A 13432-nucleotide genomic window follows, 5' to 3' on the forward strand; every position below is an offset into this window, starting at 1 on the left:
CCCCCCGCGCTCTGCGGTGACACCGATGACAGCAGCAGCGATGACAGCAGTGACCACAGCAGCACCCGGGGCAGCCCGGCCACCATCGGGGCCACCATCGGGGCCACCACCACCAGGGCCACCACCAGGGCCACCAATAGGGCCACCAATAGGGCCACCAGCGGAGCCAGGGCCACCATGAGGGCCACCAGCGGGGTCAGGGCCACCACCAGGGCCACCAATAGGGCCACCAGTGGGGTCAGGGCCACCAATAGGGCCACCAGTAGGGTCAGGGCCACCAGTGGGGCCACTAGCAGGGTCAGGGCCACCATGAAGGCCACCAGCAGGGTTAGGGCCACCAGCGGGGCCACCAGTGGGGCCACCAATGGGGTCACCAGTGGGGTCACCAATGGGGTCACCAATGGGGTCACCAGCGGGGCCACCAATGGGGCCACCGTGAGGGCCAGCAGTGAGGTCAGGGCCACCAGCAGGGTCAGGGCCACCAATGGGGTCATGGCCACCAGTGGGGTCACCAATAGGGCCACCAGTGGGGTCAGCAGCAGGGTCAGGGCCACCATGAGAGCCACCAGTGGGGTCAGGGCCACCAGAGGGGCCAGCAATGGGGCCACCAGTGGGGTCAGGGCCACTGATGGGGCCAGCAATGGGGTCAGCAGCGGGGTCACCAGTGGGGTCACCAGCGGTGTCACCAGCGGGGCCAGCAATGGGGCCAGCAACGGGGTCAGGGCCGCCGATGGGGCCAGCAATGGGGCCACCAGCGGGGTCACGGCCAGCAATGGGGCCTCCAGAGGGGTCAGGGCCACCGATGGGGCCACCAATGGGGCCACCAGCGGGGTCAGGGCCAGCAATGGGGCCAGCAATGGGGTCACCAGTGGGGTCAGGGCCACCGATGGGGCCTCCAGTGGGGTCAGGGCCACCGATGGGGCCTCCAGCGAGGTCAGGGCCAGCAATGGGGCCACCAGCGGGGTCAGGGCCAGCAATGGGGCCTCCAGCGGGGTGAGGGCCAGCAATGGGGCCAGCAGTGGGGCCAGCAGTGGGGCCGTCCCGGCGCCCCCCCCGGCGCGGCAGCGCGGCACAGTGCTGCGGCGGCTGCGGCAGTTTGTGATGCCGCTGATCAGCGCCCGCTCCTCCCGCCCCATCCGCCCCCCCCGGCGCTTCGTGGCCGATGGGGACGCGGGGAGGGAGGGGGGGGGGCGCCGCTGGGGGCTCTGCGGCCGGGGGTGGGGGGAGGGCGAATGGGGGCAGCCCGAAGGGTGGAGGTGACCACGGGGTGGGATGTGGGGACAGTGGGACGGCCATTAGGGGCAGTGTGAGGGACAGTGGGGACAATGGGGACAGTGGGACAGCCCTTAGGGGCAGTGTGAGGGGTGTTGGGGACAATGGGGACAGTGGGACTGCCCTTAGGGGCAGTGTGAGGGGCAGTGGGGACAATGGGGACAGTGGGACGGCCCTTAGGAGCAGTGCGAGGGGCAGTGGGGACAGTGGGGTGGGATGTGGGGACAGTGGGACAGTCATTAGGGGCAGTGCGAGGGGCAGTGGGAACAATGGGGACAGTGGGACGGCCGTTAGGGGCAGTCTGAAGGGCATTGGGGACAGTGGGACGGCCATTAGGGGCAGTGTGAGGGGCATTGGGGACAGTGGGGACAGTGGGACGGCCCTTAGGGGCAGTCTGAAGGGCATTGGGGACAGTGGGACGGCCATTAGGGGCAGTGTGAGGGACACTGAGGACAGTGGGGACAGTGGGACTGCCCTTAGGGGCAGTGGGGACAATGGGGACAGTGGCACGGCCATTAAGGGCAGTGTGAAGGGCAGTGGGGACAATGGGGTGGGCTTTGGGGACAGTGGGACGGCCATTAGGAGCAGTGTGAGGGGCATTGGGGACAATGAGACAGGCAATGGGGGCACCCCAAAGCACAGTGGTGACAATGGGGTGGCCCTTGGGGACAGCGTGACAGCCATTGGGGGCAGCCTGAAGGGTATTAGGGACAGTGGGGTGGCCCTTGGGGACAATGGGGCACCCATTGGTGACAGCCTGAAGGGCGTTGGGGACAATGGGACACCCACTGGGGGCAGTCCTAAGCGCGGCAGTGACAATGGGGCGGCCCTTGGGGACAATGGGACAGCCACTGGGGGCACCCCGAAGCACAGTGGTGACAACGGGGTGGCCCTTGAGGACAGTGTGACACCCATTGGGGGCACCCCAAAACACAGCGGGGACAACAGGGTGGCCCTTGGGGACAGTGTGACACCCATTGGGGGCACCCCGAAGCACGGCGGAGACAATGGGGTGGCCTTTGGGGACAACGGGACGGCCATTGGGGGCACCCCAAAGCACGGCGGTGACAACGGGATGGCCCTCGAGGACAACGGGACGGCCATCGGTGACACCCCAAAGCACGGCGGTGACAACGGGGTGGCTCTTGGGGACAATGTGACCCCCATTGGGGGCACCCCGAAGCGTGGCGGTGACAACGGGACGGCCATCGGGGACAACGGGACGGCCATCGGGGACAGCCCTGAGCGCTTTGGGGACAGCCATGGGCCCCATGGGGACAACGGGGCGCCCCTCGGTGACAACGCGGAGGGCAGCGGTGACAGCGGGACGGCCGCTGGGGACAATGGGACGGCCAACGGGGGCGGCCCTAAAGGCGGCGGTGACATCGGGGACACCGCGAGGACAGGAGGGGACGGCGGCACCACAAAGGGTGGCGGCACAGCGCCTCCATGGGACAGCAGCAGCACAGGTGACCCCATAACCCCCCTGTGACCCCATGACCCCTCGTGTGACCCCATGACCCCCCTGTGACCCCATAACCTCATGTATGACCCCATAATCCCTGGCTGACCCCATAACCCCCCAATTGACCCCATGACCCCCATGTGACAGCATGACCCCGTGTGACCCCATAACCCCCCTGTGACCCCATGACCCCTCATGTGACCCCATAACCCCACGTGTGACCCCATGACCCCTCATGTGACCCCATAACCCCCCTGTGATCCCATAACCTCATGTATGACCCCATAACCCCCCTGTGACCCCATGACCCCTCATGTGACCCCATAACCCCACGTGTGACCCCATAACCCCCCAGGAGACCCCATAACCCCACGTGTGACCCCATGACCCCCCTGTGACCCCATGACCCCTCATGTGACCCCATGACCCCCAGGTGACCCTATAACCCCCCGTGTGACCCCATGACGCCCCTGTGACCCCATGACCCCTCATGTGACCCCATGACCCCCCTGTGACCCCATGACCCCCAGGTGACCCTATAACCCCCCGTGTGACCCCATAACCCCCCATGTGACAGCATGACCCCCCAGGTGACCCCATGAACCCCCATGACCCCATAACCCCACGTGTGACCCCATAACCCGCCTGTGACCCCATGACCCCACGTGTGACCCCATAACCCCCCAGGAGATCCTATAACCCCACGTGTGACCCCATAACCCCCCTGTGACCCCATAACCCCCCTGTGACCCCATGACCCCTCATGTGACCCCGTGACCCCCCTGTGACCCCATGACCCCTCATGTGACCCCATAACCCCCCGTGTGACCCCATGACCCCCCATGTGACAGCATCACCCCCCCCATACAATGCCATAAGTCCCCCAGGTGACCCCATAACCCCCCTGTGACCCCATGACCTCCCTGTGACCCCATAACCCCACATGTGACCCCATAACCCCTCGTGTGACCCCATGACCCCCCTGTGACTCCATAACCCCTCATGTGACCCCATAACTCCACGTGTGACCCCATGACCCCCCTGTGACCCCATGACCCCCCTGTGACCCCATGACCCCTCATGTGACCCCATAACCCCCCTGTGACCCCATAACCTCATGTGTGACCCCATAACCCGCCTGTGACCCCATGACCCCTCATGTGACCCCATAACCCCACGTGTGACCCCATGACCCCCCTGTGACCCCATGACCCCCAGGTGACCCTATAACCCCCCGTGTGACCCCATAACCCCCCATGTGACAGCATGACCCCCCAGGTGACCCCATGAACCCGCATGACCCCATAACCCCCCTGTGACCCCATAACCCCACGTATGACCCGATGACCCCCCTGTGACCCCATGACCCCCCTGTGACCCCATGACCCCCCTGTGACCCCATAACCCCACGTGTGACCCCATAACCCCCCTGTGACCCCATAACCCCCCTGTGACCCCATGACCCTTCATGTGACCCCATGACCCCCCTGTGACCCCATGACCACTCATGTGACCCCATAACCCCCCGTGTGACCCCATGACCCCCCATGTGACAGCATCACCCCCCCCATACAATGCCATAAGTCCCCCAGGTGACCCCATAACCCCCCTGTGACCCCATAACCCCACATGTGACCCCATAACCCCTCGTGTGACCCCATAACACCCCTGTGACCCCATGACCCCCCTGTGACCCCATGACCCCCCTGTGACCCCATAACCCCTCGTGTGACCCCATGACCCCCCTGTGACCCCATGACCCCTCATGTGACCCCATAACCCCCCTGTGACCCCATGCCCCCTCATGTGACCCCATAACCCCACGTGTGACCCCATAACCCCCCAGGTGACCCCAGAACCCCCCTGTGACCCCATAACACCCCTGCGACCCCATAACCCCCCTGTGACCCCATGATCCCTCATGTGACCCCATAACCCCCCTGTGACCCCATAACCCCACATGTGACCCCATAACCCCTCGTGTGACCCCATAACACCCCTGTGACCCCATGACCCCCCTGTGACCCCATGACCCCTCATGTGACACCATAACCCCCCTGTGACCCCATAACCTCATGTGTGACCCCATAACCTCCCTGCGACCCCATGACCCCTCATGTGACCCCATAACCCCACGTGTGACCCCATAACCCCCCAGGTGACCCCATAACCCCCCTGTGACCCCATAACCCCTCGTGTGACCCCATGACCCCCCTGTGACCCCATGACCCCTCATGTGACACCATAACCCCCCTGTGACCCCATGACCCCTCATGTGACACCATAACTCCCCTATGACCCCATAACCCCTCTTGTGACCCCATAACCCCCCTGTGACCCCATAACACCCCTGTGACCCCATGACCCCTCATGTGACACCATAACCCCCCTGTGACCCCATGACCCCTCATGTGACCCCATGACCCCCCTGTGACCCCATAACCCCCCTGTGACCCCATAACACCCCTGTGACCCCATAACCCCACGTGGGACCCCATAACCCCCTAGGTGATCCTATAACCCCACGTGTGACCCCATAACACCCCTGTGACCCCATGACCCCTCATGTGACACCATAAGTCCCCCAGGTGACCCCATGACCGCCAGGTGACCCCATAACCCCCCATGTGACCCATAACCACCTGTATAACCACGTGATCCCGTGTGACCCCATAACCCCCATGTGACCCCATGACCCCATGTGACCCCATGACCCCCCATATGACCCCATAAGTCCCCCAGGTGGCCCCATGACCTCCATATCCCCCCATAGCCCCCCATATAACCCCGTGTCCCCCCCCTGGCTGCCCCCAGAACCCCCCAGAATCCCCCATATAACCCCATATCCCACCCCCACAACCCCCCATAACCCCCCATATCCCCCCATATAACCCCATATCCCCCCCATCCCCCCCAATTAACCCCATATCCCCCCCATCCCCCCATATAACCCCATATCCCCCCCGTATCCCTCCACCACCCCCCATAACCCCCCATATCCCCCCACAATCCCCCCTATCCCCCCATATAACCCCCTGCCCCCCCCCAGCTGCACCCACAACCCCCCATAACACCCCCAACACCCGAAATAACCCCATATCCCTCCACAACCCACCCTATCCCCCCATATAACTCCATATCCCCCCATATAACCCCATATCCACCCCACATCCCCTCATATCCCCCCATATAACCCCATATCCCCCCCCCACAACCCCTTTATCCCCTCATATAACCCCATAACCCCTCCCATATCCCCCCATATAACCCCATATCCCCCCCACAACCCCTCACAACCCCCCACAGCCCCCATATACCCCCATATCCCCCCCCCACAACCCCCCATATCCCCCATATAACCCCATATCCCCCCCGGGTGCCCCCATATCCCCCCATATCCCCCCATAACCCCCCATATCCCCCCATAATCCCCCTTATCCCCCCATATAACCCCATATCCCCCCCCAACTCCCCAACCCCCCCACAACCCCCCCTATCCCCCATATAACCCCATATCCCCCCCATATAACCCCGTATCCCCCCATATAACCCCGTATCCCCCCCATATCCTCCCATATAACCCTATATCCCCCCCCACAACCCCCCACAGCCCCCCATATACCCCCATATCCCCCCCCACAACCCCCCCTATCCCCCCATATAACCCCCTGTCCCCCCCCATATCCCCCCATACCCCCCCATATCCCCCCCTATCCCCCCATATAACCCCCTGTCCCTCCCCCATATCCCCCCACAACCCCCCATACCCCCCCATATCCCCCCCTATCCCCCCATATAACCCCTTGTCCCCCCCCCATATCCCCCCATATGACCCCATATCCCCCCATATCCCCCCCCATCCCCCCATATAACCCCCTGTCCCCCCCCCATATCCCCCCACAACCCCCCATATCCCCCCATATCCCCCCTATCCCCCCATATAACCCCCTGTCCCCCCCCATATCCCCCACAACCCCCCGTACCCCCCCATATCCCCCCCTAACCCCCCATATAACCCCCTGTCCCCCCGCCATATCCCCCCCAACCCCCCATATCCCCCCATATCCCCCCCTAACCCCCCATATAACCCCCTGTCCCCCCCCCATATCCCCCCACAACCCCCCACAACCCCCCGTACCCCCCCATATCCCCCCATATCCCCCCCAAACCCCCCATATAACCCCCTGTCCCCCCCCCATATCCCCCCATATCCCCCCATATAACCCCCTGTCCCCCCCCATATCCCCCCATATCCCCCCCTAACCCCCCATATAACCCCATATCCCCCCCCCACAACTCCCCATAACCCCCCACAGTCCCCATATAAACTCCTGTCCCCCCCGCAACCCTCCCATATCCCCCATATAACCCCATATCCCCCCATATAACCCCATACCCCCCCATATGCCCCCCATATAACCCCATATAACCCCCTGTCCCCCCCCCAGGTGACGCCGCGCTGCTCCAATGGCCGCCCTCCTCTTCATCGTCGTCCTCCTCGTCCCCCCCCCCGCCGCCCCCCCCCCCTCCGTCCGCCCCCCGCCGCTCCATCCTCCGCCAGGCCACCTTCCGGTGGACGTCCCCGCGCCCCCCCCACCCCCCCGCAGCCCCCACCGCCCCGCCGACGCCGGGGGACCCCAACCCCCCCACCCGGGACGCCTCGTGGACCCACAGCATCACAGCGGCGCTCAGGAGCCGGGTGGACCCCCCTGACCCCCCCCCCGCCGACCCCAAAAGCCACGACGGGGTCCCCCCGTCCTCCCCCCCCCCCCTCCGCCGCCCCCCTCTTCTCCGCGCCCCCCGATTCACCCCCAGCGCCGCCCATCTGCGCATCTATCAGACCCTGAGGGATGGGGACCCCCGCAACGGCCCCCCGCCCCCCCCCGCCCCCCCCACCGCCACCGTGGACGGTGGCCCCGAAGGTCCCCCGCGGCGTCACCCCCCCCCCGCCAACCATCTGACGCTGCCCCATTTCGGGACGGAGGGGGGGGGGCGGAAAGGGGGGCGGCGTTGGGGGCGTTAGGGGGACAGCGGGGGGCATTGGGGGGACAATGGGGGGCATTGGGGGCAGCATTGGGGGCATTGGGGGGACAGTGGGGGGCATTGGGGGCGGCATTGGGGGGACAATGGGGGGCATTGGGGATGGAAAGGGGGGAGTTGGGGACATCGGGGGGACAATGGGGGGCATTGGGGGGACAGTGGGGGGCATTGGGGGCATTGGGGGGACAGTGGGGGGCATTGGGGATGGAAAGGGGGGCATTGGGGATAGAAAAGGGGGCATTGGGGACATTGGGGGGACAATGGGGGGCATTGGGGATAGAAAAGGAGGCATTGGGGGCGGCATGGGGGGCGTTGGGGCCACAAAGGGGGGTTTTGGGGGCACAAAGGGGGGCTTTGGGGACATTGGGGGCACAGTGGGGGACATTGGGGACACGAAGGATGGCAGTGGGGGCAGCATTGGGGGCATTGGGGGGGTGATGGGGGGTGTTGGGGACATTGGGGACCCAAAGGGGGGCGTTGGGGGCAGCATTGGGGTCACTGGGGGGACAACGGGGGGCATTGGGGTCATTGGGGGCATAAAGGGGGGCATTGGGGGCAGCATTGGAGACGCAAAGGGGGGCATTGGGGTCATTGGGGACATTGGGGACACGAGGGGGGGCATTGGGGACACAAAGGGTGACATTGGGGACACAAAGGGGGACATTGGGGACGCGATGGGGGGCATTGGGGTCATTGGGGGCACAAAGGGAGGCGTTGGGGGCAGCATTGGGGTCATTGGGGGCACAAAGGGGGGCATTAAGGGGACAATGGAGGGCATTGGCGGCATTGGGGCCACAAAGGGGGGCATTGGGGATGCGATGGGGGGCGTCGGGGCCATGGGGGGCACAAAGGGGGGCGTTGGGGGCGCGATGGGGGGCGTCGGGGCCGTGGGGGACACGAAGGAGGCGGATGGGGACGTGGAGGACAACGAGGGGGACGAGGGGGGGGGGCGCCGCGCTGAGCATGGAGCGCGTCTACAGCCTGCTGAGCAGGGCCAGGGTGCAGCTCTACCACATCGACCAGCAGCGCTGCACGGTGAGCGGGGGGGGTATGGGGGGGTATGGGGATGTGGGGGGGTAGGGGGTTGTGGGGGGGTATGGGGGGTATGGGGATGTGGGGGGGCAGGGGGTCGTGGGGGGGTAGGGGGGGTATGGGGGGATATGGATATGTGGGGGGGTATGGGGATATGGGGATGGGGGGGTAATGGGGGGTATGGGGATGTGGGGGGGGTAGGGGGTCATGGGGGGCATATAGGGGGATATGGGGATGTGGGGGGGTGGAGGGGTAGGGGGATGTGGGGGGGTGGGGGGGTATGGGGGGTATGGGGATGTTGGGGGTGTAGGGGGGGTGTGGGGGGATATGGGGGGGATGGGGGGGTATGGGGGTGTGGGGGGGGTAGGGGGTCGTGGGGGGGTAGGGGAGGTATGGGGATGGAGGGGTAGGGGGATATGGGAGGGTATGGGATCGGGGGGGGATATAGGGGGATATGGGGTCGGGGGGGGTGGGGGGTATGGGAGTTGTGGGGGGGGAGGGTGGGATATGGGGATGGGGGGGGTAGGGGGTCGTGGGGAGGTAGGGGGCCCGGGGGGGATATAGGGGGATATGGGGATGTGGGGGGATATGGGGGGGTATGGGGATGGGGGGGGGTGGGGGGGTAGGAGGGGTATGGGGGGGTAGGGGGATGTGGGGGGGTAGGGGGTCGTGGGGGGGTATGGGGGTATGGGGGGATATGGGGGTTATGGGGTCGGGGGCAGATGTGGGGGTGTGGGGGGATATAGGGAGTTATGGGGATGTGGGGGGGTAGGGGGTTGTGGGGGGGTATGGGGGGTATGGGGTTAGGGGGGGTATGGGGGGGTAGGGGGTCGTGGGGGGCTATGGGGACGTGGGTGGGTATGGGGGGCTATGGGTCACGGGGGGATATGGGAACACCCGGGGTCATCGCTGGGGATATGGAGTCATGGGGGGGCATTTGGGGCCACCGCTGGGGAGGGGGATGGCCCTATTGGGGACCCTGGAGATCCCATGGGGGACTGTGGGCTCTCAATGGGGCACTGTGGGGTTTGGGACCCCCACATCACCGCCGTGTTGTGTCCCCCCCCCCCCCCCCCCCAAAGGTGTCACCGGGGCTGAAGGAGGAACCCGAAGACCCCACGTGGGAACCCGGAGACCCCCAGGTGAGTGCGGGGGACCCCATATGGCCCATCCACGTCCCCACGCGTTCCTATACGTCCCATTGGTGTCCCCCCCACCTCCCCAACTGCCTGTGGCCCCATTCATCCCCGTCTGACCCCATACATCACCGTACGTTCCCATACATCTCCCTCTGACCCCATACGTTCCCATCTGTCCCCATTCATCCCCATTCATGCCCTCCTGTCCCCACCTGTCCCTATATGCTCCCATCTGTCCCCCCCCATCCCCATATATCCTTTTCTGTCCCCACCTGTGTCCATACGTCCCCATACGCCTTTATCTGACCCCATACATCCCCATCTGGCCCCATATATCCCCATATGCTCCCATACATCCTTCTCTGACCCCATACGTCCCCATCTGTCCCCATTCATCCCCATTCATGCCCTCCTGCTCCCACCTGTCCACATACGCCCCCATCCATCCCCATGTCCCCATATGCCCTCATCTGCCCCTATTTATCTCCATTCATCCCCATTCATCCCCACCTGCCCCCATCCATCCCCATTCATCCCCACCTGCCCCCATTCATCCCCATCCATCCCCATTCATCCATCCTCATTGATCCCCACCTGCCTCCATTCATCCCCATTCATCCCCACCTGCCCCCATCTGTCCCCATCTGCCCCCATTCATCTCCACTTGCCCCCGTCTACCCTCATTCATCCCTATCCATCCCCATTCATCCACCCTCATCCATCCCCACCCGCCCCCACCTGCCCCCATTCATCCCCACCTGCCCCCATTCATCCCCACCTGCCCCCATTCATCCCCATCTGCCCCCATTCATCTCCACCTGCCCCTATTCATACCCATTTCTCCCCATCCATCCCCATTCATCCATCCTCATCTATCCCCACCTGCCCCCATCTGCCCCCATCCATCCCCATTCATCTCCACCTGCCCCCACCTGCCCCCATCTGTCCCCACCTGCCCCCCTTCATCGCTGTGTCCCCATATGCCCTCATCTGCCCCCATTCATCTCCACCTGCCCCCATTCATCCCCATTCATCCCCACCCGCCCCCATCCATCCCCATCTGCCCCCATTCATCCCCACTCATCACCTCTTGCCCCCAACTGCCTCCATCTGCCCCCATTCATCCCTGTCTGCCCCATCCATCCCCACCTGCCCCCATCTGCCCCCTTTCATCCCCATTCATCCCCACCTGCCCCCATTCATCCCTGTTTGCCGCCATTCATCCCTACCTGCCCCCATTCATCCCTGTCTGCCCCCATTCATCCCTACCTGCCCCCATCTGCCCCCATTCATCCCTATTCATCCCCATCTGCCCCCATTCATCCCCACCTGCCCCCATTCATCCCTGTCTGCCCCCATTCATCCCCACCTGCCCCCATCTGCCCCCCATCCATCCCCACCTGCCCCCCCCCCGCCCCCATTCACCCCCCGCCCCCCCGGCAGCGCAGTCCCGGTGTCCCCCAGGCGTGGGCGGCCCCGCGGCTCCCGGCCGCGTTCCGTCACTCTGCCGGGCCTTTGGGCCGCGCCCGAACCGCCGCCACGGAGGGGCGGCCCGGAATGGACGGCCTGCAGGCGGCTGGCGACGGATCCGCGCCTGACGGTAAGGGGGGGGGGAGGCGGGTGGGGTGGGGGGCAACCGGGGGCAGAGGGGGGGGGGGGCAACGGGGGGTAATGGGGGGCGGGGGGGGAGAGGGGGGTAGGGGGGTAATGGGGGGTGATGGGGGGTGGGGGGGAGAGGGGGGTAATGGGGGGTGGGGGGGGGAGAGGGGGGTGAGAAGGCAATGGGGGGCTATGGGGGAGGGGGAGCAATGGGGGTAATGGGGGGTGGAAGGGGAGAGGGGGGTAGGGGGGTAATGGGGGGTGATGGGGGGTGGGGGGGGAGAGGGGGGTAATGGGGGGTAGGGGAGGAAAGGGGGCTATGGGGGTGGGGGGCAATGGGGGGTAATGGGGGTGGGGGTGGAGAGGGGGGTAGGTGGGTAATGGGGGGTAATGGGGGGTGGGGGGGGAGAGGGGGGGTGGGGGGGCAATGGGGGGTAATGGGGGGTGGGGGTAAGAGAGAGGTAGGGGGGTAATGGGGGGCAGTGGGGGGCTATGGGGGGTAACGGGGGTGGGGGGGGAGAGGGGTGTAAGGGGGGAAACGGGGTGTGGGGGACAACGGGGGGCTATGGGGGGTGGGGGGGCAAATGGGGGTAACAGGGTGGGGGGGGAGAGGGGGTAGGGGGGTAATGGGGGGTGGGGGGGCAATGGGGGACTATGGGGGGAGGGGGAGCAATTGGGGGTAATGGGGGGTGGGGGGGGGAGAGGGGAGTCATCCCATTGCCCCCCCCATTGCCCCATTCCCCCCTCACTGACCCCCCCATCCCCCCACCCCCCCATATCCCCCCCCATTCCCCCCCCCCATTCCCCCCCACCCCCCCCCATTGCCCCCCCCATTTCCCCCCTCGTTCCCCCCCCATTCCCCCCCTCACTGACCCCCCCACCCCCCCATATCCCCCCCCATTGTCCCCCCCATCCCCCCATCCCCCCATTCCCCCCCACCCCCCCATTACCCCCCCCATTTCCACCCTCGTTCCCCCCCCATTGCCCCATTCCCCCCCCATTCCCCCCCTCACTGACCCCCCCACCCCCCCGTTACCCCCCCCATTTCCCCCCTCGTTCCCCCCCCATTGCCCCATTCCCCCCCCATTCCCCCCCTCACTGACCCCCCCACCCCCCCACTGCCCCCCCCATATCCCCCCCCCTTTAGACTCGTCGTCCGGTTCGTCGTCGGAGCCGTCCCCGCCCCAAACGCCCGCGGGGGGTCTCATTGTGTTCGCCCCCCCCCCCCCGCCCGCCCCCCCCCGCCCCCGCCCCCCCCCGCCGCACCCGGAAGAACCGCCGCGCGCGGTGGCGGGCGGTGCCGCGGCTGCCGCCGCCTGCAGGACTGCGCCGCGTGTCCCAACTGCCGCGACAAGCCCAAGTTCGGCGGGCCCAACACCAAGAAGCAGTGCTGCGTGTGAGGGGGGGGGCACAGCAATGGGGGGGGGGGCACAGTAATGGGGGGTATAATAATGGGGGGGTACAGTAATAGGGGGGGCCCAACACCAAGAAGCAGTGCTGCGTGTGAGGGGGGGGGCGCTATGGGGGGGGGGGCACTGTATGGGGGGGGGGGCGCAATAAGGGGGGGGCCCAACACCAAGAAGCAGTGCTGCGTGTGAGGGGGGGCGCACAACAATGGGGGGGGGCGCAATATGGGGGGGTACAGTAATGGGGGGGTACAGTAATGGGGGGTATAATAATGGGGGGGATGAGATAAGGGGGGGTACAGTAAGGGGGGGTATATTAATGGGGGGCCCAACAGCAGAAAGCAGTGCTGTGTGTGAGGGGGGGCGCTGCATGGGGGGGGGGGGGGACAGTAATGGGGGGCACAGTAATGGGGGGTATAGTAATGGGGGGCCCAACACCAGAAAGCAGTGCTGCGTGTGAGGGGGGGGGCACTATGGGG

General features: G+C 65.9%; 2 protein-coding genes across 2 annotated transcripts; both read left to right on the forward strand.

The window, feature by feature from the left end:
- Window positions 1-1037: 1037 nt before the first annotated feature.
- Window positions 1038-7798, forward strand: LOC121108877 (collagen alpha-1(III) chain-like). The gene is made up of 2 exons (XM_040657136.2): window positions 1038-2741; window positions 7186-7798. Exons 1-2 carry the CDS (start codon window positions 1163-1165, stop codon window positions 7758-7760), a joined length of 2154 nt encoding a protein of 717 aa, XP_040513070.1. The 5' UTR covers window positions 1038-1162; the 3' UTR covers window positions 7761-7798.
- Window positions 7799-8717: 919 nt separating this feature from the next.
- LOC121108879 (vegetative cell wall protein gp1-like) lies at window positions 8718-12984 on the forward strand. Its single transcript, XM_040657138.2, has 4 exons — window positions 8718-8812; window positions 9892-9951; window positions 11413-11548; window positions 12695-12984. Exons 1-4 carry the CDS (start codon window positions 8741-8743, stop codon window positions 12982-12984), a joined length of 558 nt encoding a protein of 185 aa, XP_040513072.2. The 5' UTR covers window positions 8718-8740.
- Window positions 12985-13432: the final 448 nt, after the last annotated feature.

The sequence above is a fragment of the Gallus gallus genome, unplaced genomic scaffold (assembly GCF_016699485.2).
Source record: "Gallus gallus isolate bGalGal1 unplaced genomic scaffold, bGalGal1.mat.broiler.GRCg7b scaffold_45, whole genome shotgun sequence".
In the NCBI taxonomy this organism is placed as follows: Eukaryota; Metazoa; Chordata; class Aves; order Galliformes; family Phasianidae; genus Gallus; species Gallus gallus.

Bases quoted from the DNA above. Each gene is read 5' to 3' on its own strand.
- LOC121108879 (XM_040657138.2), top strand. From the start codon at position 8,741: ATGGAGCGCGTCTACAGCCTGCTGAGCAGGGCCAGGGTGCAGCTCTAC. The intron at 8,813-9,891 runs GTGAGCGGGGGG...CCCCCCCCAAAG, and splicing joins TCGACCAGCAGCGCTGCACG to GTGTCACCGGGGCTGAAGGA. The intron at 9,952-11,412 runs GTGAGTGCGGGG...GGTGTCCCCCAG, and splicing joins GGGAACCCGGAGACCCCCAG to GCGTGGGCGGCCCCGCGGCT.
- LOC121108877 (XM_040657136.2), top strand. From the start codon at position 1,163: ATGGGGACGCGGGGAGGGAGGGGGGGGGGCGCCGCTGGGGGCTCTGCG. The intron at 2,742-7,185 runs GTGACCCCATAA...TCCCCCCCCCAG, and splicing joins ATGGGACAGCAGCAGCACAG to GTGACGCCGCGCTGCTCCAA.